This window comes from Sesamum indicum, linkage group LG1 (genome assembly GCF_000512975.1).
Source record: "Sesamum indicum cultivar Zhongzhi No. 13 linkage group LG1, S_indicum_v1.0, whole genome shotgun sequence".
In the NCBI taxonomy this organism is placed as follows: Eukaryota; Viridiplantae; Streptophyta; class Magnoliopsida; order Lamiales; family Pedaliaceae; genus Sesamum; species Sesamum indicum.
The window spans coordinates 9,342,581-9,370,050 of record NC_026145.1 but is presented as its reverse complement, the minus strand read 5'-3'; the positions used below and the strand labels follow the sequence as shown (position 1 = coordinate 9,370,050).

At 38.8% G+C, this 27,470-nt stretch overlaps 2 protein-coding genes across 2 annotated transcripts; both read right to left on the bottom strand.

Moving 5' to 3' along the window:
- Positions 16,277–18,072, bottom strand: LOC105161956. The gene is made up of 2 exons (XM_011079842.1): positions 16,678–18,072; positions 16,277–16,642 (listed from the first exon to the last, which is right to left on the bottom strand). The coding sequence occupies exons 1-2, from the start codon at positions 18,070–18,072 to the stop codon at positions 16,277–16,279; spliced, it is 1,761 nt and encodes a 586-aa protein (XP_011078144.1).
- On the bottom strand, positions 18,279–19,736 carry LOC105161948. Its single transcript, XM_011079830.1, has one exon. The coding sequence runs from the start codon at positions 19,734–19,736 to the stop codon at positions 18,279–18,281; it is 1,458 nt and encodes a 485-aa protein (XP_011078132.1).

Here is a 27,470-nt window from a genome sequence, read left to right as displayed (position 1 = left end):
TTGTTTGAAAAATTACAAATACCCCCTTATGTTTGATGAAATTATGTAATCCTTGGATCGGGCTATAAAATTGTCAACTTTACACTTACTGTATTTTTTTTATTTTTAAAAATTAAAACTTAAAAAAAATAGAACGGGATGGATGAAAAAACTTTAAAAATTATGAAAAAATTATCTACTTAGTCCATAAAAAATAATATTTTTCTAAAATTGAGGGGTATTGATAATTTTTCAAATAATAAGAGGGTATTTGTTATTATGCCAAACCTGAAGGGAGGTTGTTGTAATTTACTCTTTTCTAATATCATCTAAAATTAAAATATGAATATTGACTAACAATTCTTATACATGGTAATTTTTTAAAATCAATGCATCTTGTTGTAGTGGATATTGAAATTATACGATAGAATTCATATGCATTATATTAAATATTTATTTAAAAAATTATCAAAATGTACTAAATTGTTGATTAAGCTTGTTTTTAATATAAACCAAAATACCATATTTTAATATCATTTAAAACTAAAATATGAGATATTAACTAATAACTCTAACTGATGGTGAATTTTTAATATTTATTTACAAAGAAAGTATCAAAACTTATAAAATTATTGCTTAAGCTTATTTTTAAATAATATTAATAAAAGTATCGTATTTTATTAGTATATAAAATTAATAAGAGATATATTGATTAATAATTCTAATATATAATAAATTTTGAATATAAACTTGATATAATATTGAATATACACTTAAATAATATCCATAAAAAAAAATTTAAAAAAAGAGGTGCACCAACTTGCGAACTCAAGAGCAAAAACTCGAGTTCGAGCAGGCTTGGCTCAGACTCAAACCGGCTAGGCTCAACTTGCACCCATATGCACTTATACATACAGGCCATATTTATTAGGTGGTATTGGATAATGGCCCTTTCAATTAAATTGGGATTATGGTTGTGACTAATTAGGATATGATTGATTAGTAGCATATTTACTAATCCATGACAAATAGTTTGATTATCTTTATTATCATAATATAGAAATAGGACTAAAATGGGAAATTACATTTGTACCCAAAGATAAGACAAAAGTATTATGCGAAATATGACTTCAAATTTCTTCACTCCTCCTCCTTTTAAATTAATGATTATATTTGAATGGATACAATATTATAATATCTAAATAAAATAATAAGTATTAATATTATTATTTATATAACTTTTCACTAATTTTAAATAATTTGTTGCATTTTTCTTAGCAATTATCCATCAATTAAAAATATTTTTTCAGCATTTTTTTTTCTTTTTCTTAGCAACTTCCTCAGATTTTTTCTTTTTTTGTTGGCTTTTCCAACTTTATAATCAATTACTGGACTGTTGGGATAAAATATTGTTCAAGCATAATATGGGCTTTTGCATCATATTCCCTAGAACAGATTGTGTTTGAACGACCACCTGTATATGTGTTAATTTGGGCTGGGCAAGAGACCTCAAATATAAAGCCTGTCGAAAACTAGTAGTCTAGTTTCATTGTCACTACATTAATATTGTCATCCAACTACAACATTTGACAATTCAAAGAGCTGCATTAATATATATGTAGCTTCATCATCATTTTGATATTATATATATATATTTTTATATATATACTTGCAGATCCGTGAACAGATAACAAAATTATGATGAAAATTAATATTAATATACATTAATCAATATATTTAAATTATGTAGTTTGATCAATATTAATATATATACGACTTAATTTAGATTAAAATTTAGTAGATCATTAATCATATATTTGTTAATTATGTGATCTAAAATGATATTACAGATAATAATTAAGTAAATGCTTTATAAATTTATTTTACAAAATATATAATTTGCACTCTAATGCTTTATCCTCGCAAGCATTAAATTTTAACATTATAAAATTATTTTACAAAAATACTCAATTATGACATTTTGACATTAAGCTTGAATCGTTTATAATGAATTTGCAAAAATTTTTATCTTTTATTTTTTCAGAGTTGCAAAATAGTTTGGTAAGTTTTTAACATTTCGTAAATTTGGTCTCTTCGGTGCCAAAATTTACAAAAATTATCGAAATAAATCATGTACCCCTCTCTAAGAGTTGCAAAAGAGTTATGTAACTTTTCTATATTTCGCAATTTTAGTTTGCCACACTTTTTTTTTTAATTTTTTGTCCATGTTGGCAATTAAAATGAAATCAATCAGAACGAAAGCCCAAATTTAAATAAACAATGTGAGGTGCTCATGATTTATTTTGGCATATTTTACAAAATCTGGCACCAAAAGGACCAAAATTGCACAAACTCGAAAAGTTACAAAACTCTTTTGCAACTCCTAGAAAGATAGAGGATAAAAATATAAAGTGCTAAAATTACAAGATCAAAAGTATATTTAAGAATATATATATATATATATATATATATATGGTTTTCCTTAAAAATAATGAATTAATTAGATCATTGTGAAAATATCATATAAAAATTGATTTATTAATTAGGACGTACCTAGTACTAGAACAAAATTAAATACATAGATCGAAGCTGCTGGTTATATATATCCACTCTGCTAATGGAACTACAAAATGTAACTACATAGAGTGACCTGATTCATCATCATGTTATGATTATTATCTATATACAGAGGAGGTAACTAAAGATGTTTGTCATGTCATCATTATTAATATACATTTAGCTATGTGTTGTTTTCATGAAATAAATGAGGTGATGATCAGCTATACTAAAATGGGTTAATTTGTTTATTGAGCCATAATATGGGGAGTCGCGGTGGGCAGGTCTTGGAGGATTGCTGTCAGTGTTATTAATATTTGAATTGGAGCAGAAAATGATAAAGAGAAAATGCAGGACCAGTTCTGAGTTGAGTTACTTTGTTTTATCATGCACTGATGAAGTGTAAGAAGCAAAAACACATGAGCAGGTAATTCTATTACAAACCCCACTTCCATCCCCAACCCAAAAAGGAAAACATAAAAGGAAATCTGTCAGAATTAATATGTGGATAAGAAGTGCAGAGAGAGAAGTGAAATTACTGTATACGTGTGTGTTTGTGTATATATATATATAATATTATTAAATTATTTAGTTTATGGAGGTAGCTAGACGTGAAGCAAGCATTTGAATTGAATTGGGGCAGTGAGTCAGTTTTGTGCGTGTTCAAATGGGTCAAGTGTTTCTGACCACAACTTCTTCCTTCTTGGGTCTGTGACTGTGCTGCTGGTGCTGGACCATCTGCCAGCCTTGTCAACCTCAAACCCATACTCCCCAAGTCCCCACCCTACCTATTTAATCCACTCCTATTCCATATATAACTGCAATAACATTCATATTACGAATCACATATATAGATATATATATATTTCAATCCTCCAAATGTAATAATTAAGTATATATATGTATTAATGTAGCTACACACTATTTTCTTATATCATTGACTCCACTATACATGAAAACTAAGAGAAATCATGATTATAAATCTCATCCATCATTCTTGTCATCAATTATATATACATGATAGTATGCATGTTGACTTACTGCGTTGATTATATCTAACATCATATTTATATATATAATTGATGCCCATTATAATAACATAATGAGTTCCCCATAATCGATGCATGAAACTATTTATTATTTTCTCATAATAATTAATTATTAATTATTTCCATTCTAGAAGAAAAAAATATATTTAAAAAAAAAAGGGGAAAAGAAAAGACAGAGAGAAAGGAATAAATTGTAATAGGACCCATAAACAGTGAAAGATGCATATACCAAAATGTGAATGAAAGGTGTATCATAAGTTGGGTTCGTAAAAGCAACTCTTTTTCGTCCCCTTTCTCTCTCACCCAACTTTTATGGTCCCAACCATTTGCGCTGGACCCCTCAACCCCAGACCATGTCCGTTGTTCACCCTACACTCACCATCACCTCTCTAATTTTTCTCTTCTCTCTCTCTCTATATAGAGAGAGATGTAGCTATAGATGTGTGTGTGTGTGTCGAGCTTTTATTTCTTCTTGTTTGCATGTATTTATTCTCATCCAGGCCACGGATTGAATTTTCGTGGTCCTTTACCACTTGCATCAAATTTAATACTTGACACTTACCATTTCAATTTATATATATGGAAAAAACACAAGACCATGTTACGTACGTACTGTGCTCGGGGTGGTGAATGAACTAATTAAAATTTGTCATTAATCTCATGTTCAATATTTATAGATACGCTTTTTCCTTTTTCACTAACAAACTTGTCAATGGTTGGGTGTCAAGTGACTGGATCATATGCATGTTGCATGTTATAGACTGATGAAGAAAGTGCCTACCTACATATATCTACACACTTTTAATTAGTTGGACCTACATTTAAATTGCGACGACACAATATACTTCAGATCTCTAACTGAGAATATATATGGGAACTGGACGAAAAGGCATACATAGTACAATTGGGTTGGAAAAAATGGGATTTTTATTGGAGTTCATCTTCAATCTGAGAAGTTACAGCAGCAACAGCTAACAGAGAAGCAGCAAACAGAGCAAGAACAACAACTTGAAGTTAAGGAAGAAGACGTGGGTATTTTAGATAAAGCCTGAAGTCGCATTTCCCCGGAATGCGTTTTTCTCTTGTATTGCTGACTAATGTGCCGCGTCATTTATTCGAGATCCTATTGGGCCAAGTGGTTACACGTATTGTTAGTCTGTTAGTCAGTTATTTAGCAGTTATCCGACGTGTTATGTATATATATTGTGTCAGCTTCTTCTTCTTCTGTGTAACATCAGATTTTGCAGAAATAATTTACAGAGAATGAAGAATTTTTCTTCCCAAATGTTTTCTCTTCGATTTGTTGTTTTGAGTTTGGATTTCAACATGGTATCAGAGTCTTCTGTATGAAGGTCTCTGGGATACTAATTGATCACACAATACGTTGCACTGAAGAACTATGGCGGATTCGAGCTCAACCAGAGCTGCGGCTGAGCAGCTGGAACGCGAAGCTCTTTACCTTCATCCATCGGAGAATTCCAGCTTGACACTGGCTACATCTCCGCTGGATGGTACGAATTTTCTCCCATGGAGTCGCTCTATCTACGTTGCCTTGGGAACGAAAATGAAGCTCGGCTTCATCGACGGTACATTTCCAAGACCGGAAATAGGATCAATAACCTTTGAGCAGTGTCGTCGCGTTGACCTTATGGTCACTTCCTGGATATATGGAATTCCATTTCTAGAGAGATCGTGGAATCTTTTGTGTATGTTAATTCATCAAAGAGAACTTTGGCTTGAGATACAAAGTAGATATGGTAGAAGCAATGGTCCGATGATCTATCGGATACACCGTTAAATTTCGTCTATTTCACAACATGATTTGTCCCTAACGGCTTATGTGACTAAATTGAAGAAGCTATGGAATGAAATCTCTACCTTGGCACCTAATCCAAAGTGTACCTGTGGGATAAATAGGGCCATCGAGGAACGTAATGAACATATGCAGTTGATGCAGTTCCTTATGAGTTTGCACGAAACCTTTGATCATGAAAGAAGCCAAGTATTGATGCAAGAGCCTTTACTTGATTTGGAACGAGCCTTTTCTATGTTATTTGCAGTTGAAAAGCAGAGGCAGGTGCAAACTGAAGTGGCTACAATACCTCAACATGTAGCTTATCAGTTTGCTTCAAAGGACAGTAGGGGAGACAATGGTGATAGATTCTAAAGCAAGGGAAGAACTTATGTAGACAAGAAGAACATGACTTGTTCACACTACCATAAAACAGGACATACGCTGGAAACTTGCTTCCAAGGTCATGGTGTACTAGACTGGTACAAGGTGTTGAATGACAAAAAGAAAAAGGTTTTGGGGATTAAGCGTTTTGCAGCTGCTGCAACAGATCAAAGACATGGTTCTGTAGATATCAATGACACTAAACAGATGACAGACTTGATGACATATCTGATTAAATTGATGCAGAAGAAAAGCACAGAAAATGATCCTATTTTTACACCTATTCAAACTTTGTTTGCAGTGATGATGTTGAATTTGCTGGTAATATTTCTGCACCCTCTAAAATTGATATGGATTGTTGGATAATGGGTAGTGGAGCTGCAAATCATATATGCACTAACCTTCGTTTGTTTCAATCATTCACAACCCCTTCACAACCTAAGCATATTCATTTACCTGATGACACATATAAAGTTGCTACTCATATTGGTACAGTTCAATTAAACGAGCATATCACTTTAACCCAAGTTCTGTATCTTCCTTCGTTTTCTGTGAATTTACTGTCCATTAGCCAACTCTGTCATGAAACTCCCTTTGTTGTCCAGTTTACTGACTCAGGTTGTTTCTTACAGGACCAAACTAATAGAGCCATCCTCATTCATGGACATGTTTGTAGAAATCTTTATATAGTGAAGCAAATGCCCCACAAAAGTTCTTCTTCTGCTTCTATGTTCTGTAATAGTGCCGATACAAATTATAATATTCAGACTTGGCATCACAGGTTGGGCCATATTCCCCTACATGTGATGAAACACATTCCTTTTCTTAGTGATGTTGCTGTTGCAAAATCTGTCGAGCCTTGTGAAACCTATCATAGAGCTAAGCAAGTTAGAGTACCTTTTCCTTCAAGTTTATCTTCGTCCATGGCTCCTTTTGATCTAATTCATTTGGATGTCTGACGGCCGTACTCCACTTATACCATTTTAAATTGTAGTTACATATTAACAATCTTAGATGATCATTCTCGTTCTCTCTGGACATCTTTTGAAACATAAATCCCAAGTGCCTTCAGTTCTCAAATCCTTTATCTGCATGATCAAAACTCAATATTCCAAAGAGGGTAAAGTGATTAGATCCGATAATGGTTCAGAGTTCTTGAATAAGGATTGTCAAAACCTTTGTAATGAAATGGGGATTTTGCATCAAACCTCTTGCATCTATACTCCCCAGCAAAATAGGAGAATTGAGTGCAAACATAGACAACTTGTAGCTGTAACGAGGGCCTTACTTTTTCAAACCTCAATGCCTATCAAGTTTTAGGCTGATTCTATACTTACGGCTACATATTTGATCAATAGGACTCCCTCAAAACTTCTTCAGTGCAAAACTCCCTTCGAAAATTTAACTGGAAATCCTCCCATTTATCTTCACATTCGCACCTTTGGAAGTTTATGTTTTGCTGCCAATGTTGATTCCCATAAGTCTAAATTTCATCCTAGAGCTAGCAAATGTGTTCTTTGAGGCTTCGCTACAGCACAAAAGGGCTATAAACTGTTTGATATAGATAACAACCGCATCATTATATCACGGGATGTTCACTTTTACGAGCACATCTTTCCTTACTCAACCTTTATTTTGCAGCAGCAGTCAATCTCTTGCCCACTTCCTATCATTACTCCTTCTATTGATGTTTCTGCACCTGTCCAAGAGGAAATACGTACACTAGATTCATCCCTTGAGTCAATTCTTTCCATCTCAGAAAATCTCCATACCCCAACTCCACCACTTAGACGTTCAACTAGGACTGCTCGCCCTCCTACCTGGTTGAATGATTTTATTTGTTCTGTTCAGCACCCTCATCACTTGCATAGCCATAATCCCACATATATATCCTTTGTAGCTTCATTATCTGTGTTGCAGGAGCCCACTTCATTTTCAGAGGCCGTGCATTACAAGGAGTGGAGGGAGGCTATGGATACAGAATTATAGGGGTTGGAATCAAACAAGACTTGGAAGCTCTCCACACTGCCACTAGGTAAACGTGCAATAGGGTGTAAATGGGTCTTCAAAACTAAGCTTCGGGCAGATGGGATAGTGGACAGATACAAGGCACGTTTGGTGGCCAAGGGGTTCAACCAAATTGAAGGCATCAATTACACAAATAGCTTCTCACATGTTGCAAAATCTGTGACAATACGTATTTTTCTTGCCATTGCTGCTGCTTATACTTGGCCCATTCAACAGTTTGACATCAATAACGAGTTCCTTCATGGATATCTTGAAGAGGATATATACATGTTGCCCCTTGAAGGCTACAATGTGCCTTCGAATATGGTGTGTAAATTGCAGCGTTCGTTGTAAGGCCTTAAACAGGCCTCCCGCTAGTGGAATACAGAGTTCACCTTGAAGCTTACTGCCTATGGGTTCAGCCAATCGGTCCACGACCACTGTTTATTTGTGAAACATTCCTCTTTAGGGCTTACGGCATTGCTAGTTTACGTGGATGATATCCTCATCACGGGGCCATCTCTTGACGACATTGTTCATGTGAAGCAGTATCTTCATCAACTGTTCACTATCAAAGACTTGGGTGATGCAAGATACTTCCTTGGCTTGGAGATAGCACGCAGTTCTTTTGGTCTTTACATTGCTTAGACCAAGTATATACTTGATATAGTTAAGGATATTGGTCTACTTCAAGCAAAGGCTGCATCAAGTTCTTTTCCTGCTGGTTTGAAATTGGCTGCAGGGTCTGGTTCTCTCTTTTCTCGCCCTGACTCCTACAGAAGATTTGTTGGGCGATTGCTCTATTTGAGTTTTTCTCGACCGAATATTTCTTAACCTGTGCAACAACTAAGCTAGTACCTTAATCAGCCTTATGATTCACATTGGAAAGCTGCTTTACATGTGGTGCGCTATTTGAAGGGATGTCCTTCCAAAGGACTTTATTTTCCAGCTGCAAATTCGCTTAATCTTCGTGCATTTTGTGATACAGACTAGGCATCTTGTTTAGATTCAAGACGGTCTCTTACAAGTTATTGCATATTTCTTGGTGATGCGTTGGTGTTTTGGAAGACCAAGAAACAATCCACTGTTTCTCGGTCTACTGCAGAATCAGAGTATAGGAGCTTAGCTTCAACGGTTTTTGAACTTCGATGGGTCTCATACATTTTGTCAGGTTTTAACATTTCAATTTCGCTTCCAATTGATCTCTTTTGTGACAATAAAGCTGCATTGCATATCTGTAAAATTCGCAGCGGAATAGATGGTGTATGCCATTTTGTAAAGAAAAGAAATTAATTCATATATTGCAGAAGATATGCAGAGTTTTCAATCTGTTCCAACGAAGAGGAAGAGCCTTCTTATATAGGCTGTAGATACAACTAACTAACTAACTATAAAATGCAATACTACTAATAGAGACATGAACGCAACTACAAAAGATATCAACAACTTCTATGAAATTACAAATAAGAGAAAATCATATTTCCACTAATAAAAGCGTTGAAACTCTGGAAGACGATTTCTTCATCTTCATTGCTGTAGAACTGAGAATGTTCTTCTCAGCTACAAGTCTGCTAACATGGGCTAAGGAAGACAACAACTTGAACAGCAGCTGAATGCTGTAATTTTACACGTCCCCTTCAAGTGGAGCTTGTCAAAAGGTTGACAAGACCCAACTTGGAATTGAGAAACACAAATCTTGGTCCAGGTAGAGCCTTGGTAAATATATCTGCAATTTGTAATTTGGATGAGATGTGTAATGGCAAAATGAATCCTTGTTTGTATTCGTCTCTGACTATGTGACAATCAATTTCTATGTGCTTTGTCCTTTCGTGAAAAACTGGATTTGCAGTTATGTATAAGGATGCCTGGTTATCACAATGAAACTTAATAGGTGTAGGTGAATGCACTTGTAACTCTTGTAATAGGTTGAAAATCCAAATCAATTCACAAGTGGTAGTGGCCATGCTCATGTATTCTGCTTCTGCAGATGATCTTGACACGGTTGTCTGCTTCTTTGTTTTCCGTGAAATCAAGGAATTCCCAAGAAATACACAATATCCTATGAGAGACTTTCTTGTATCTTTACAACTAGCCCAATCAGCATCACAGTATGCTTGAAGATCAAAACTTTCTTCAGAGTTAAACAAGAGTCCCTTGTTTGTTGTTCCTTTCAAGTACCTTACCATGTGAAGGGCTACTTTCCAATGTGATTTGCTAGGGTGCTACATATGCTGGCTCAACTGTTGAGTGCCATAGAATATATCAGGCCTAGTAAATCCCAGATATAGCAACCTCCCTAGCAACATTCTGTAAGGTTCTGGATTCTGCAAGTGTTCACTGTCTGTGCTGCCAAGTTTAACTCCTGTTGGAAGAGGTGTATTTATTACTTTTCCATGCTCTAGCCCCACATCACTGATTATATCATGTATGTATTTGGTTTGTGAAACCAAAATCCCTTCTTTAGACCTGCAGATTTCTAAGCCAAGGAAAAATCTGGCTTCTCCTATATCCTTAATAGTAAACAAGTTATGTAAATGATTTTTGATATCTATTGCTGCAGCTGCTCTGTTGGATACAGGTATGTTTTTCTTTCTTTAATCCATGATTGTTTGTACCACTCAGGATACCCGTGAATTTCAAAACAAGATTTTTTAAGATGTCCTGATTTTCCACATTCTTTACATAGCAATTGCCTTTTATCTTGAAAGGTTCTTTTCTTTTGAAAATTATTCTGAAAATCAGGTTTCTTTTATACCTGCATCGCCATATTCTGAGATGGATGGGATGGTTCCACAGCTTCCTCCTTTTGTTTCTCGATTCTTAACACCATCGCATACGCCTTACTGACTGCAGGCATTGGCTCCATTATGAGAATCTGATTTCTAACATGATCATAGAAATCATTCAATCCCATAAGGAATTGAATGGTTTGATCATGATTTTTAATGTCTGCTTTCTCCTTTGCCGCTCCACAAGTACACTTAGGTGTGTATATAACGTATACTAGTTCATTCCGTAATTTCTTTTGCTTGGAGAAATACGCAGAGACAGTCAATGAACCTTGAGACAAGCCACCGAGTTCTTTCTTTAATCTGTATTCCATCGGACCATTGCTTTGTCCATATCTATTCTCCAACTCAATCCAAAGCTCCCTTGCAGTATTAGTATACATGAAGGTTTCTACAATGTCTCGTGAAATGGAATTCAGTATCCATGAAGTAACCATGGAGTTTGCTTTATCCCACTGTTCCATTTCTTTAGAATTTTCTTCTGGTCTGTTATCTTCTTGGATGAAATTGAGTTTCGTCTTGGCTCTCAGGCCCAACTTTATCGACCTACTCCATGACAGGAAATTTGTCCCGTCAAGTAATGTGGTAACAAGGCATAAGCCTGGGTTATCGCTTGGTTGCAGTTTGAAGGCTCCCATTTCTTCAGCCATTCCTGATTTCTTGTTTTGTTGTTTCTTATAATCAAGAATCCATCAATCTTGGTTTCCTTGGTTGGAAAAGAGAAAGTAATCAGAGACCATCAATGATGGCTCTGATACCATGTAAAATTCGTAGCAGAATAGATGGTGTATGACATTTTGTAAAGAAAAGAAATTAATTCATATATTGCAGAAGATATGCAGAGTTTTCAGTCTATTCCAACGAAGACGAAGAGCCTTCTTATATAGGCTGTAGATACAACTAACTAACTAACTATAAAACGCAATACTACTAATAGAGACGTGAACGCGACTACAGAAGATAACAACAACTTCTATGAAATTACAAATAAGAGAAAATCGTATTTCCACTAATAAAAGCGTTGAAACTCTGGAAGACGATTTCTTCATCTTCATTACTGTAGAACTGAGAATGTTCTTCTCAGCTGCAAGTCTGCTAACATGGACTGAGGAAGACAACAACTTGAACAGCGACTGAATGCTGTAATTTTACAATATCTTGGCAAATCCGGTGTTTCACGAACGGACGAAGCATATTGAATTGGATTGTCATATTGTTAGAGATGCCTATAAGGATGGATTCATTTCTCCTTCTTTCAGTCCTGGTTTTCTACAACTAGCAGACGTCTTCACTAAATCCTTGTGCCACTGAAGTCTTTCCTGTCAATCACTTCCAAGTTGGGTTTGGTCTCATTCGGTCCCAGTCCCACTTGTGGGGGGGCTATAGGAGTTCATCTTCAATCTGAGAAGTTACAACAGTAGCAGCTAACAGAGAAGCAGCAAACAGAGCAAGAATAACAACTTGAAGTTAAGGAATAAGACGTGGGTATTTTAGATAAAGGCTGAAGTCGCATTTGTCCGGAATGCGTTTTTCTCTTGTATTGCTGATTAATGTGCCGCATCATTTATTCGAGATCCTATTGGGCCAAGTGGTTACACGTATTGTTAGTCTGTTAGTCAGTTATTTAGCAGTTATCCGACGTGTCATGTATATATATTGTGTCAGCTTCTTCTTCTTCCTTGTGACAACAGATTTTGCAGAAATACTTTACAGAGAATGAAGAATTTTTCTTCCCAAATGTTTTCTCTTCGATTTGTTGCTTTGAGTTTGGATTTCAACAATTTTTCAGCTAGCCACTTGATGTAGGTCGCTCAAAATTAGGATTTCCGGATCGGGGTCGCTAGGTCGAGCAACCGGGTCGTGATCGCTACCTCCCTCTTTCAAGCTACCTGGAGCGGATCCTGAGAACACAGCAAACGTCAGACTAGCCGAGAGGCCCTCGGCGATGGCCCTCCGATGCTTAAGTCAGAAAGGATGGGATCGAAAATAAGGTAATGGGATCGAGCTAGAGCACAAATTGGCGGTAAAAGTAGATAGTCAAAACGTATTTGAAATACCATAAATGAGGGTATTTATACTGGTACGGTACCCTCTGTATACGCGTCACGTGGCTCCAGTGAGGGCGCGCCACGTCACCCTCTGTCGGACCTACAGCCGCCGCTGCTGCAACTGCACAGTGGGCCCCACCATGCGCAGTCATAGGTTCAGTCCTAGGTGCAGGCATGATGACAGTCTCAGCCGGTAGAGCTTGTGCCAAAGTAGGAGGGTATTTCGGTAATTATGCAAACTCCCTCATCATTACTCCCCCATTTCTCTAAGTGTCATTAATGACACTAAGGGAAATGAACAGTCACATGTCCGTTGGGGGAAGCATCATGGCCGTTCATTCCATGCCACGCGTCCCCAGTTGATGGTGTGTGAAAAGGCGCGTCGCCACTGGTACTCCTCTATAAATAACCCCGCATTTGAACCATTTTGACCGCAGTGCTTAGTCGCGTTCGATCTCTTCCTGCGATCTATCTCCGAATTCCAGGTACTTTTTCCTCCTTTCTCATTCCAGCTTTTGATATGTCGTCTGAGTCTAGGAGTGTATCTGTTCATGTGTCTGTTTTTGAGTCTGCGGCGAATTTGGAAACGAGTTCGTCGTCTGGGTCGTCCGCGACCTCCCCACGAGAGGCAGCGGGTACTTCCCGCGATCCTACTGCTTCCGTCTCTCAATCTTCTGCTCTTCCCGAAGAAGTAGGTGATTCTGATGATGTCCCTATTTTCCAAAAATATTCTGAAATGATGCAACAGAAGCCTTGGTTAGGACCCCCGTTGCTATAAAAAGAAAATATTATATCCCTGCTGATTATGATATTAAAATTCCTCGTTCCTTTGATCGTATGCATCAACCCCCTGAGGGTTATTGCGCTCTGTCTATACTCCATTTGGATGCCGGACTTCGCTTTCCCTTGCCCCGAGAAGTGAACGATATTCTAGTCCGGCTAGGCCTTTGTCCTATGCAATTGTCTCCCAACTCAATCAGCCATATCCTCATGTTTATAATCGTCATGAAATACCTCGATTTACCTTCTTCGTTTGACAATTTTTGGTCCTTGTACAATATCACCTCTTCTAAGAGATCGGGCGAGACAGGATGATATTATTTGACAGCACGCAAGGACTGCCGTTTTCTAGACGATTTAAGGTCTAACATCGGTCCTTGGCGAGATAGGTATTTCTTTATTCGACCTCCACCCGGTCAATCTTGGGATTTTCACTTGGGTTGGCGTGAAACAAAACCTAACCCCGAAACCTTTGGGGAGGGGTTCGAGAGCGACCTCATCAATCATATTACACTGTTTTGGTACCTTCCGAAAGTACTATTACAGAAAAAGGTTTTGAAGCTCGCGGGCCTCTCCCCTGCTCCTATCCCGGTCAAAAGCTCCTTAGGTGATTCCATATTCTTCATCATTTTATTTTTCCTCATCTTTTGGACGATTTCTGATGACTGATTTGCCTTTGCAGAAACTGAAGTTATGCTAGCCAGACTTGCAAACAAGGCGAGAGCTAAGAAGGGGACTCTTCCTCCTTCCGTTGATCGCGAATTGAAAGAAGCCGCAGCGGCTGCAAAGGGAAAGCCTAAGACCCGGGTCGCGACCCCAACGCCTTCCCCCCACGCCACTGCCTCCGAACCACAATTGACCCCCACTACCACTAGGGATCGCACCCCAGACGAGCAAGTCGAGGTGGTAGAAGTCTCTGAAGAACCTAGTCTGAAGAGAAAGAGGGGGAAAGAATCCATCCCGAGGCTTGAGCCCACACTACTCACTGAGAGCCAAAGCGATCCTTCCTCGAGATCGACGAAGCAGGGCAGACTCGAGGCTAAACTTGCTGCAGATCGGGTCGCTGAACCCGAAAATAAAAGGAAGCTCGCCGCCTTGGAAGAAAATTGGCAAAAGATGAGGGACGAGCGACCTGCTTCTGCCCGCCGTGCTGAGATGTCCGGAGAAAAATGGGTACCGGACTGGAACATCTCAAAGAACAGCAGCGTTCTGCGTACCTTTGCAGGGCAAGATTCCTGGGAGGTCTAGAAAGCTGCTTGCCTGGAACGCGATCAGGTCATCCTTGCGCAGACCTCCTTGACTTCTCTTGAGGAGCATTTTGCGCACAACATCGCCCAGGTACTTTATTACTTTGTTAACCGCTTAATCAGCATGAACTCATTTTTTGATCCCATGTAGGCCATGGCCTTCGCGCATCATATTTCCCTGCAAGGCTCCATGTGGAGGCATGACAAGATCCAGATAGAGGGGAAGGCCGTGGAGATGGAACGGAAGATACTCGAGCTGCAGACGGTGGTCGAATCCCTGAGTGCAGAGAAGGGGGAGCTTGTCTCTAAGCTGGGGATTTCCGAAAGGGAATTGGAAGAGACTAAGCGAACAGCCCACACCGATCGAGTGGCTGCTTTCGAGTCCGGCAGGGAAGAAGGATTAGCCGAGGGTCGAGATCGGGGCATGGCCGAGGGCAAAGCTTCATTTCTGCAGAGCCAAGACTTCCAAGGCATGATGAAAGAGGCTCGGCTGAACGGTGCTCGAGACTTTCTGAGATCCCAAACCTTCCGAGCGGCCGTGGAAAACCAAGCCACGGAACTGATGATTGAGGGATTTGAAAAATGCCAAGGACAAATCCAGAAGCTCAACGGACTGGCCGAAGGTTTCGATCTCGATCAGTTGGATGTCTCCTTGGACAGAAACCTCGAGCCTTACCCTTCCGGCCCTGAACCAACTGATGCCTTCCCGAAATTCCTACCCTTGATGGATGATCTTCCCCCTCCATTTCCTATTTCATGATGCTTGTCGGACAAACACCCTTTTTGTAATTTTTGGTGCATTTGAACGATTACAGCGGGTATCCCCCGTTATTTTTGTAATTTCACGACCGAGGTCGTTTTTGTCGCCCCGGGAATATATAAAATTTTGAGTTACCCATTTTTATTGCCTTTTTTTGCTGATCGTTTTCCATGATTAGGAATCCTGCATTTACATCCCACTGCACTTCTTGTGAATCCTTAAAGGTAGCAAATCCTGCGATCATTTGAGGTCGCTTATGAACCTTGTTTAAGTTTAAGAAATCCTGCGTTCTTTTCAGATCGCTTATGAAACTTGTTAGGTTAGGAGATCCTGCAATCTTTTGAGATCGCTTATGAACCTTGTTAGGTTAAGAAATCCTGCGTTCTTTTCAGATCGCTTATGAACCTTGTTAGGTTAGCACGAGACTCTCCTGATTATGTACGCATGTAACTTAGATAATGACCTTTTATAGGTCGCCTTTTTGAGGCGGGAATGTCTTTCATAGACAAGTACACAACTCTCTTCTAATCGTCTTTTTTAGACGAGTACAGACCCTTCTCACAGCAAAATTCTCACGACTAAGCTTACAAGCGTTTCAAGCATAAAACTTTTTTAAGTTATGAATATTCCATGGTCGCGGCAAGTTCCTTCCTTCTAAATCTTGGAGTATGTACGTCCCTTTCTTCCGGATCTCCACAACTTTATATAGGCCATCCCAAGTCGGATCGAGTTTTCCCACATGCTTAGATACTTCCACTTTCTTTAGCACCAGGTCTCCGACCTGGAAATGCCGTGGTCGCACTCGACGATTATAACTCCGGGTCATCATGCTTTTGTAGCGCAATATTTTCGCGTAAGCGCGATCCCTTCCTTCTTCAATCACAGTCAGATCAAAGGCCCGTTCTTGGGAGTTCTCTTCTTCCGTGTACTGAGTGACCCGAGCAGTTTCTTCTCCAATTTCAGCAGGCACGTAAACAAAATGGGGTCTCCCCGGTCGCCGTTCGCGGGGTCGTTCGATATGCCCAGAGCACCCCAGGCAATTCTTCGACCCATCCCCCTTTCGCTCCTTCCAACCTGGTCTTTAAGTGTTGCAACAGGGTTCGGTTGGTGACCTCTGCCTGACCGTTCGCTTGAGGGTTCCCGACCGCTGTGAAATTCTGCTGAATTTTCAACTCCTTGCACCACGCCATGATCTTCTTTCCTTGGAACTGGGTTCCATTGTCTGATACAAGAATGCGGGGGACTCCGAACCTGCAAATGATATTTTTTCAAATAAAATTAATTACCTCTTTCTCAGAGATCCTGGCGAGAGCCTCAGCCTCGACCCATTTGGAAAAATATTCGACCGCTACGATCAGGAACTTCTTCTGTGCCACCGCTTGGGGGAAAGGGCCCACGATATCTATCCCCCATTTATCGAATGGACACGCGACCTTCAGAGGTTCAAGAGGGGTCGCTGGTGAGTGCAGCAGTCCAGCATACCTCTGGCAACTTTCGCATTTCTTGGCAAAATCCTTCGCATCCTCCACGACCGTAGGCCAGAAATAACCCTGCCTCAAAATCTTCTGCGCCAGCGATCTCCCTCCTGAATGATTTCCGCAGCTGCCTTCATGTATTTCTCTTAAAACGTACTGCGCTCTTTCTGCATCCAGGCATTTCAGTAGAACGCCTTCCGGGGTTCTTTTGTATAGGTCGTCCCCGATCATGGTAAAACGATTAGCTTTGAACTGTAATCTCTTTGCCGCAATCGAGTCCTTCGGCAGTTCTCCATTCTTCAAGTACCTGATAAATGGTGTTTTCCAAGACTCTTCCGCCTCGACCAGGTGGACCTCTGCCTCTTCAATCGCCGGTCGAGTTTTCACCATCACCGTGATCTTTCTTTCTTTAACTCCCTCGATCAGCGACCCGAACCGCGACAATGCATCTGCACGCATATTTTCGTCTCTCGGTATCTGACTGATCGTGCACCGCTCAAATCTCTTCATCATCTCCTTTACCTTCGCTTGGTATTGTGTCATGGACCGCTCTCGTGTTTCATACGTACCTTGTACCTGCATTGCAACGAGTTGTGAGTCCGTGTACACATCTATTTGCCTTATGCCCCCATCGATTGCCGTCTGCAACCCTTGAATCAGAGCCTCGTATTCGGCTTCATTGTTAGTGGCTGGGAAATCTAACCGGACCGCAATTTCGATCTCGACACCCGCTGGGCCTTGCAGATAAATGCCCGCTCCTCCGTTTTTTGAGGTCGAGGACCCGTCTACATGTAAAAGCCACCTCTCCTCCTTTTGTGGTTGATCGCCCGCGAACTCGACCAGAAAATCGGCGAATACCTGCGCCTTTATCGCGTTCCTCGTCTGGAACTCAATGTCAAACTCCCCTAACTCCACGGCCCATTTGACCATCCTGCCCGATGTATCCGGCTTCGCCATAACCTGCTTCAGAGGATGATTTGTCAGCACAACAATGGGGTGGGATTGGAAGTAAGGTCGCAGGTTTCTCGCCGTAATCACCAAAGCTAGCGCTAGCTTTTCTATCTGGATGTACTTCTTCTCTGCCCCCTGCAGCATCTTGCTTACATAGTAGACCGGGCTCTGCCTGCCGCCTTCCTCGCGAACTAACACTGAGCTCACTGCATAATCAGAAACAGCCAAATACACGTACAGCGTTTCCCCCACCATAGGATTAGAGAGCAAGGGTGGGGTGGTTAAATATATTTTAAGCTCTTGGAGAGCTCGTTCACACTCTTCGTTCCATTCGAAGTTGTTAACCTTTCTCAAAATTTTAAAGAAGGGTAAGTTGCGATCTGCAAACCTGGCGATGAAACGGTTCAGCGAGGCGATCCTTCCTGTCAGCTGTTGCACTTCTTTTATAGATTTTGGTGATTCTAGCTGCATAATTGCCTTGATTTTTTCTGGTTCGCTTCAATGCCTCGTTCGCTGACCATGTAACCCAGAAACTTGCCACCCCGCACCCCGAAGGTGCACTTGGACGGGTTCAGCTTCATTCCATATGATCGCATGATATCGAAAGCTGTTCGCAAGTTTGTCAAGTGATCGTCCTCCTTCTTACTCTTGACCAGCATGTCATCCACGTATACTTCCATCGTGTTCCCAATATGGTCCTTGAACATGCGATTTACCAGTCTTTGGTAAGTTGCTCCTGCGTTCTTTAACCCGAATGGCATTACATCATAACAGTATACTCCCTTTTCGGTTACGAACGCAGTCTTTTCAGCATCTTCCTTTGCCATGAAAATTTGATGGTAGCCTTGGTATGCGTCCATCATACTAAAGAGTGCGCATCCTGCCGTTGAATCCACCAGCAGGTCAATCCTTGGCAGCGGGTATGGGTCTTTAGGGCATGCCTTATTAAGGTCCGTGTAGTCCGTGCACATCCTCCATTTTCCTGCTGCTTTAGGGACCACCACAACATTTGATAGCCAGGTCGTGTACTGGATTTCTCGAACAAAGCCAGCACGCAACAACTTGGCGACCTCTTCTTCGATTATCTTATTCCTCTCGACCCCGAAAACCCTCTTCTTCTGCTTCACTGGTTTGACCTGTGGATCAATATTTAGTCTATGAACAATAATCTCGGGATTGATACCTTGAAAATCTGATGGGCTCCACGCGAATAGGTCATGATTACTCCGTAAGAAGTCGATCATCATCGTCTCCATTTCTGTAGTCATCTGCGATCCAATCCTGGTCGTTTTCTGAAAGTTCCCAGAGATCAACTCCACCTCCTTATACTCGCCCGATGGTTCAATCCTTTCCATCTTTCCTCTCTTTGCCGCCTCTCGGTTTGTCTCCTCCTTCCTTTTTTCTTTCTTTGATTCTCCCTGCTTCACAGCAAGATTATAGCACTGCCTTGCTGTCCGTTGGTCGCATTTAACTTCTCCGATTCCCTGTGGCGTCGGGAACTTCATCTTCAGATGGAAGGTAGATACCACTGCTCGAAACTTGTTCAATCCTGGTCGTCCCAATACAACATTATACGCGAATGGGCTATCAACGACCAGGAACGAGATCATGCACGTCTTCCTCTTGGGCTCCTCACCTAGCGACACTGGCAGCTCGATTACACCTTCTGGGATGACCTCGTTCCCTCCGAACCCAACTAGGGGTGTTCGTACGGCCTTTAGTTTCACATCCCCCAAATCCATTTTCCTGAGGATATCACTAAAAATAATGTCAACAGAACTGCCATTATCAATTAATACCTTATGTACCTGGTAGTTCGCAATGTCCATCTTTATGACCATAGGGTCGTTTTGTTCCACCATGTCAGCACTCAAGTCCTCGTCCCCGAAGACGATGCTCTCCTGCTTTTCCACATGCATCATTAGCCCATCATGTTTCCACCTGCTTTCTCGAGCGTACCTTTTCCTTACTCTACTTGAGTCTCCACTTGTGGGTCTCCCCGAGATAGTGTGGATGACACCCTTGTTAGGAGCGTTGTCTCGAGCTCCGCTCGCCCCCGCTTCATCCCTCTAGAGCCTTTCCCGGCTCCGCGACCTACTGCGATCTCGCTGTTCTGCCCTCCTGTCAATCAAATGTTTGAAATACCCTTGTCTTATCAACCGCTCAATCTCATCCTTTAGTTGGTAGCAATCCTCCGTGTTATGCCATCTATCCTTGTGGAACCTGCAGTACTTATTTGAGTTCTTTTTTGTATGGGTATCCCGCATCTTCTCTGGTTGCTACAAGAGGCCCTCGTTTTCCACCATCATCATCACCTTTTCTCTAGTAGTCATCAGCGGGGTGTACCTATGGTAACGGGGCACATAAGGTCCTTTCCGCTCGCGATCTCCTTCCGCTCGTTGTTTTCCTTCCCGCGACCTTTCTCCCCTCATCCTGGTCGGATCTCTAGACCAATAATTATCCTTCATGGCGTTCATTTCTTCTTCATCGATATATTTTTGGGCCATCTCCATTAATTGCTCTGTGCCCGTAGGCGTGTCGCGGGCGAGCGCTGATGCAAAAGGACCTTTCTGCAAACCATGGATCAAAATACTAACCATCATGTCGATCCGTAGATCCTGCACCTCCAGCACTTCGTTGTTGAACCTCTCCATGAAAGTTTTCAGCGTCTCGTCCTCCCGCTGTCGGATCGTAAACAGGTGGGTCGCCGATCTCTTTGCTTTTCTCTTACTGGCAAAATGAAAAGAAAACTTATGAATTAACTGCTCATATGAATCAATAGTTCCACTACCTAAGCTTGTGAACCACTCCTGAGCTTTACCCTTCAGCGTAGTGACGAACAGTTTTGCCTTGATCGGATCGGTCTGACCGTAAAGATTCATCACCAGGTCAAAGGCAGCGACATGCTCCCTTGGGTCCTTGCTTCCATCATACTTGGGCAGGTCGGGGAATCGGAAATTGTTATCCACCACTTCCAGCAATATCCGATTAGTGAAGGGCGAGCTCCGATTCTGCGACACTAACTCTCCCCTCTTCTTCAATTCCTCAATTTGTTTCCCTAACTGCTCAATCTACTTACCAACACTGTCCACCTCTTCACGCGAAATAGCTGGCTGTCTCGCAGCAGTTTTTCTGCTTGCCACTGTTCGCTTACTAGTCACCTCATTGGATAAGGTTCTCTCCGGACCTCTCTCTGGTGCCCTCAAGGTCTCTCTTCTCTGTTCCGTCTCCATCTCCTGGAACAGCTGCCGCTTAACCCCTTCCCTGGCCGGGGTCACCGTTCTGCGTTCATACTCAACAATGGCCTTCCTGCTCGCTTCATCGATCATGTGCTGCAATTCTTCTCTCGTCATTTGTATCATCCTCTCATCTCCTTTCCTTGGAGTCTCTTCTGCTGGTTGATCCCGTCTTGATGTCCCTTCCATTTTGACTTGTCCTCAAATTCCCACAGACGGCGCCAAATGATGTAGGTCGCTCAAAATTAGGATTTCCGGATCGGGGTCGCTAGGTCGAGCAACCGGGTCGTGATCGCTACCTCCCTCTTTCAAGCTACCTGGAGCGGATCCTGAGAACACAGCAAACGTCAGACTAGCCGAGAGGCCCTCGGCGATGGCCCTCCGATGCTTAAGTCAGAAAGGATGGGATCGAAAATAAGGTAATGGGATCGAGCTAGAGCACAAATTGGCGGTAAAAGTAGATAGTCAAAACGTATTTGAAATACCATAAATGAGGGTATTTATACTGGTACGGTACCCTCAGTACGCGTCACACGTGGCTCCAGTGAGGGCGCGCGCCACGTCCCTCTGTCGGACCTACAGCCGCCGCTGCTGCAACTGCACAGTGGGCCCCACCATGCGCAGTCATAGGTTCAGTCCTAGGTGCAGGCATGATGACAGTCTCAGCCGATAGAGCTTGTGCCAAAGCAGGAGGGTATTTCGGTAATTATGCAAACTCCCTCATCACCACTGATCACATTTGTTGCTGAGATAGAAAGCAGCAAAAAATATATACATACAAGTAAATTTTCAAAGCCTAGGTAGTTTGTGATTGTGGGGCGGGCCCGGGTCCAAATTTCTTTTTCGGGTGCAGAAAGAAAAAAGAAAATGCACAAATCTTTTGTGCCAAACTCAGTCGTGGATCGTCGACCCTACACCAATTTGGAATTCTATCCTTTCAATAATGCAGCCCAAAAATGTTTAGGAATCAATCACTACATATATACATATTTCACCCAAGAATTAATGTCTTACCTGATCCGCTCCATATATACAATTATTAAAACTAATTCATTAAGTACTTCTAATCTTCCAATTAATCTACTTACATCTTACTAATAATTTCTTTTATTAGGATTTTCATCATCCATATACATCCTTTACGATATATATATACATATAGCTAGTTAATTATATATACTGAATATCCATCATATCCTTGACGGAATACATTTTCTATAATTTGTTATTTTTTTTAAAAAGAAATAGAATTAGTTTCTCTTATATTATTTATTTCTATTTGGTAATTAATTATTAATTTTCCCCTCCCTTTATTGAAATTAAAAGGAAAAAGTAACTCTAAAATTTTCACATAATTAAACATGCATGGTGTATAAATGCGCATATGATGTGAGGCGTGCGACCGGCGTTTCCTAGCCATACGATCATCATATTATAGAGATGGATGGGGGCAATCAACTAATGGACGTCTACATCGGAAGCCATATATGCATGCGTCCATGCGCTTGCTTATAACACTAGTACTTCTCCCCATGTATTCATTGATTCAAGCAATTACATGCATGTAATACATATGTTGCATTATTGATGTCTTTCCCATATATCATGGATATCTATGCACGTATGTAAGGTCATCGTCCCTTCTCCTTGGCTCCCTGTCGTCAATTAGAATCTATATGTCGACTAATCAGTTTGAATAGATTGATCGACTTAGTTCTCTCTCTCCCTCCCTCCCTCTCTCTCTCTCTACTCTATATATGATCGATGCAGATGATTGAATAAATGAACTGGGTGGACGGCCCGATTCACAGCTTTTATCTCGATGCCCAAATAATTGGATCCACACACCAAATTATTATTTTTTACTGCTGAATATTGATAATTAATTATATTAATGTACGTACGTACAAACCAATCAATCTAGTAAACATGGTTCCACACTATAATTAATCATTATTTATGTCGGGCTAGACTTAGGAGTAATTAATTTATTACATCAATTTAAAAGAAAATGAGCTCAATGTAGGCTGTCTAATTAAAATTTAGGGCAAATATATATATAGGATTGGTTATACTTGAGGCATTTTATGGCCAAACACCATAACATATATGTATCAACATTCATGATTAAGAGCATGATCGTGACTTAGTAATGATGTCCTTGGTTTACTTGTTAATATTGAGGTTCCACGACTTTTCAAATACTTGTAACATCATGGTAAATTCTTACAAGATTTAAAAACAAAATATCCATAATGTAGGCAACAAGAGTATGAAGATGAAGATGATGATGTTACTTTTATAGATAGAGGAATTTAAGAATATTAATCGGAGGGTGGGTACAAAACAAAAGCATGAATATATATAATGGTGAGACATGGAGAGGGACCGATGTGTCTTTAAGGCAAAAGAACAAGAGCAAGTTCATTGCAAACTTTTATGTGATGGATTCAATAAGCTCCAACAAAACTCATATAACTTCAAGGAGATGGAGACGAAAGAACAACCAAAAGGATATATATAAACTAGCAAGCTAGGGATGGAGTGAAGAGGTCTCATCACATCTATTACCATGTATCTTCTCCCAATTGCATCTGTTTTCATGTGACATTATAAATAAATAAATTATTATCTTTTGAAAAAAAAAAAATAGCAATTCATCCTCAATATTTTTTGAAATATAGCAATTTTTAAAATAAGTGAATTTATTTTCATAGATAATGGGTAAATTACTTTATTTTAAAAAATATAAAAAAGATAAATTGCTATTTTTTTGATAAATGAATAATTTATTTATTACAATATCACATAGAGGTAAATTATATTAAACCCGTTAAAATTTATCAATATTTCAAGAATCAATTAAGAAATCAAAAATTCAAAGGGTTTCGTTTGGTTCAGGATTATATAAATATAGATTTTCATTTCAGCAAATTATTTACATATTAAATGATGCTTTACCCTTGTATTAATAATCATTTTTTTAGTTAATAAAATAAAATCCAAATTTTATTTTATACTCCATTAATACATGCATGAAACCAAATGTTTTTTTTTTAAAAAAAGAAAAAAACAGTGTAGGGTAAATTAAACGTAGTATGTTGTTGTCTGATCGATATAAATATGAAATAAAAAATTAAAAAAGAAATGAGAAATCCAAATTAAACCTATAAAAACAGGGCAGGATGGGAATTAATTAATTGAAAGGGGAGGGGGAGGGGGAGGGGGAGGGGATGGTCAGGTCAGGTCAACTACATCTACATGAAGGTGCGGTTCATAGGAAGTCGTGCACAACAAGTGCGCCGTAGGGCGTGACTATGCGAAGTTCCTAAACACCCCACGTGACCCTCGCTCTTCGTAATTCTGAACGACCAATCGTTTTCGGGGTATGTTGGTTTTCCCGCGATTGATTAACAAGGGATATTCCTGAAATACCCCTCCCCGAAAGATGTATGCAATTTCTTAGTGGTCAAAACAGACAATTTGGTTTCCCGAAACCTCATCGGCTTCTGCAGCAGATGGCGCGTTTGCCCAAATATTGGCGGATCGCGTGAAATCCAAAGGCTTAGAGATGTGTAGAGAGTGAGTCATACACTCAAATACTCATGATGATAATATGAGGATGAGGATGAGGTGCTTGTGTCCCCCTCCAATACGGCACCGCATCATCGTAGTCTATGGAATTAGGGGCTTTGGATTTGCCAAATCACTCACTATATTCCATGTCTTTTCATTGGTGCGATTGTCGCTTAATCTCCTCATCAACGCTTTACATTTCCTTTTTCTTTTTCTTCGGATGAATCAATCAATCAATGTTAATACGGTAATCGTAATGGTTCCGGTTGGTTGCTACCAACAAATTCCTTCATTTTCATTATTATTATTATTATTATTATTATTATTATTATTATTATTATTATTATTTGGGCTCATCTTATATTTAAAGAAAAAAAATTATATATGAAATATGTATAAAGTGAATTATATCATAACATATGATATCAATTTATAATAAAGTATTGATTTGTGTAATTGGAGCTGATGTGATATTTTCTTATTATAAATGAATTATCAGCACATGCAATATTTAGACAAGATATTATAGAAAGCTAAAAATGATGCATGGTAGATAATAATATCTATTCATATATATATTTGAAGGAACTGTTTTGACCAAATTGAGCAATTTTGACTCAATTCTAAGTTTTTAGAATTTTAATTTTTTTTATTTATAAAAAATTCCTGTTTGGTAAGTAGGCATTAATGGTATTATATTATATATATATATAGCTTCCTTATATAATTCATGTAGCTTCGATATTTGATTTGAAAAAATATAATAATTGATTTTAGTATCTTCTTAGTATGAACATCTTCTTCAAATTTCTAATTTTTAGTATCAACATCTTTATTCTAGCTCAACGCGTATTTCCAAAACTATAATATTTTTTTAAAAAAGTATACTAATTGACTTTATATACATGTCAATTTTATCTTTTTCGATGTTCATAATTTTCAGTAGGATCATCTTAATTCTAACTAAACACATATTTTTAAAAGTGGAATAATTTTTAATTAAACATATCTATTATCTATTTTTGTTATTATTTATATTGGACCTCAACTGATCAATTCTGACCAAAATTCTAAAATTATTTAATTACCTACTAAAATGTCTAATTGATTGATATAATTTTAACAAGAATTAATTTGTTTAAAAAATAACAGTTAACGAACGAAACTAAATCCATAAAATTTTGCTTCAAAATCTAATTGGTAGTACTACAATTTATAAAATTAATGGTGAATGTACGTACATACATAACAAACATTAATTAGGTCAAATAATCTATTTTCTCTTAATTAATCATATTTTGAATTTCTATGAATATATTGTGTTTGAATTTAAATAAATATTAATTTAATGCATGATACACAACTTTTTTCTTAATTTTAGATGATTAATCTACGGTGATTGTATTTCTAAAATTTGGCTAATAATTATATTAATAATAATAATGACAGCTATTAAATTCTTTAATTGGTCAACAGTTTTCTCTCCAACTATTTTGATTTTGCTTTTGGTGAATTAATCAATTATGTAAAGCAGTATGAGGCACACACTAGTAGGGTAATATATGAGCTCTTGATATTGCATAACCTAAGAATTAGGTGAACACAAAGTTTACATAAAACGCAATTAACTAGCATAAATATCAAAAGCGTGGTTCAGGTAAATGGTAATTGAAATAGGGTCTTTATAGTAAAAAGAAAGGGGGGGGGGGGGGGGGGGGAGAAAGAAAGAAAACGATTGACATTAGCCCACTAATTTGTGCATGCTATTTTTGGCTTGGCAGTAATAAAGCAAGAGTTGAGGGGCGCATAACAATACAAACACTCTAATATTCCTTTTCTTGGCAATTATTCTAATCTTTTAAGTACCCATTTAATGCTTGTCAATTTTTCACACTGCTCAATAAATAGGAAAATGAAGCAACCATATTATGTCTTTCCAATGTATGGTCTCAAGTTCTTTTTCGATGCTCTGCTCTCTGCTGGTCCAATTCTGAGTACGTACTATATAGGTATAATTTTATGCAATATATTTAAAATTTATCTCTTTTATATTACATAATTTAGAAAGTATTATGATTTTAATTAAGATTTAGAAACACAAATTGATGTAATTAATTCTGACGGGGAGAAGAAAAGAAAGAAAATGGAGATGTTAACCCTACAAAATAATTGTGGAGAGGAATGGTAGTGAGATGTTGAATGAATTGAAGCATTCATGTGTGGAATCACATGCAAAGTATTTTTCTTTCATCATCATCATCATCATCAGACATCATATATCAATCATACATCTATACTATATAAAAAAAAAATGTCGTTTTCTCTCACAAACGGTAATTATTACACAACAACACCAATTTTATCGTTATATCCATTATATCCCTAAGTTAATTTTCTTTTTTTCTTTGTTGTTTTCTCTTTTTTTTAAGAAATATAATGCATTGTTTTATATACATATATATATTTTATTCATAATATAATTTAAAATATAAAATATTATTTATTATGTCGCATAAAACTGATATATCACGACAACTAGTATATAAAAAAAGAATAGTTTGAACGGTTGGACCACAACCATCCTACCAATAGTGACTCTTCTCGTTGGGTAGGATTATGGGCGCATCAATGATCAATCACACACCATCCTAACCAAAAGCAAACCCCCTTTTCACTCTCTTATTTTTCACAAATATATATCTCTTCTCCCTAAAAACTTCTAATTACTCAAATTCAACTAACACTACAAAAAAAAAAAAAAGGGGATTTTGGCAAGCTTAGGAATGTTTTTTTCTTTTCTTTGGAACGACTTGGACTTAATGAAATTAATTTGAACCGAAT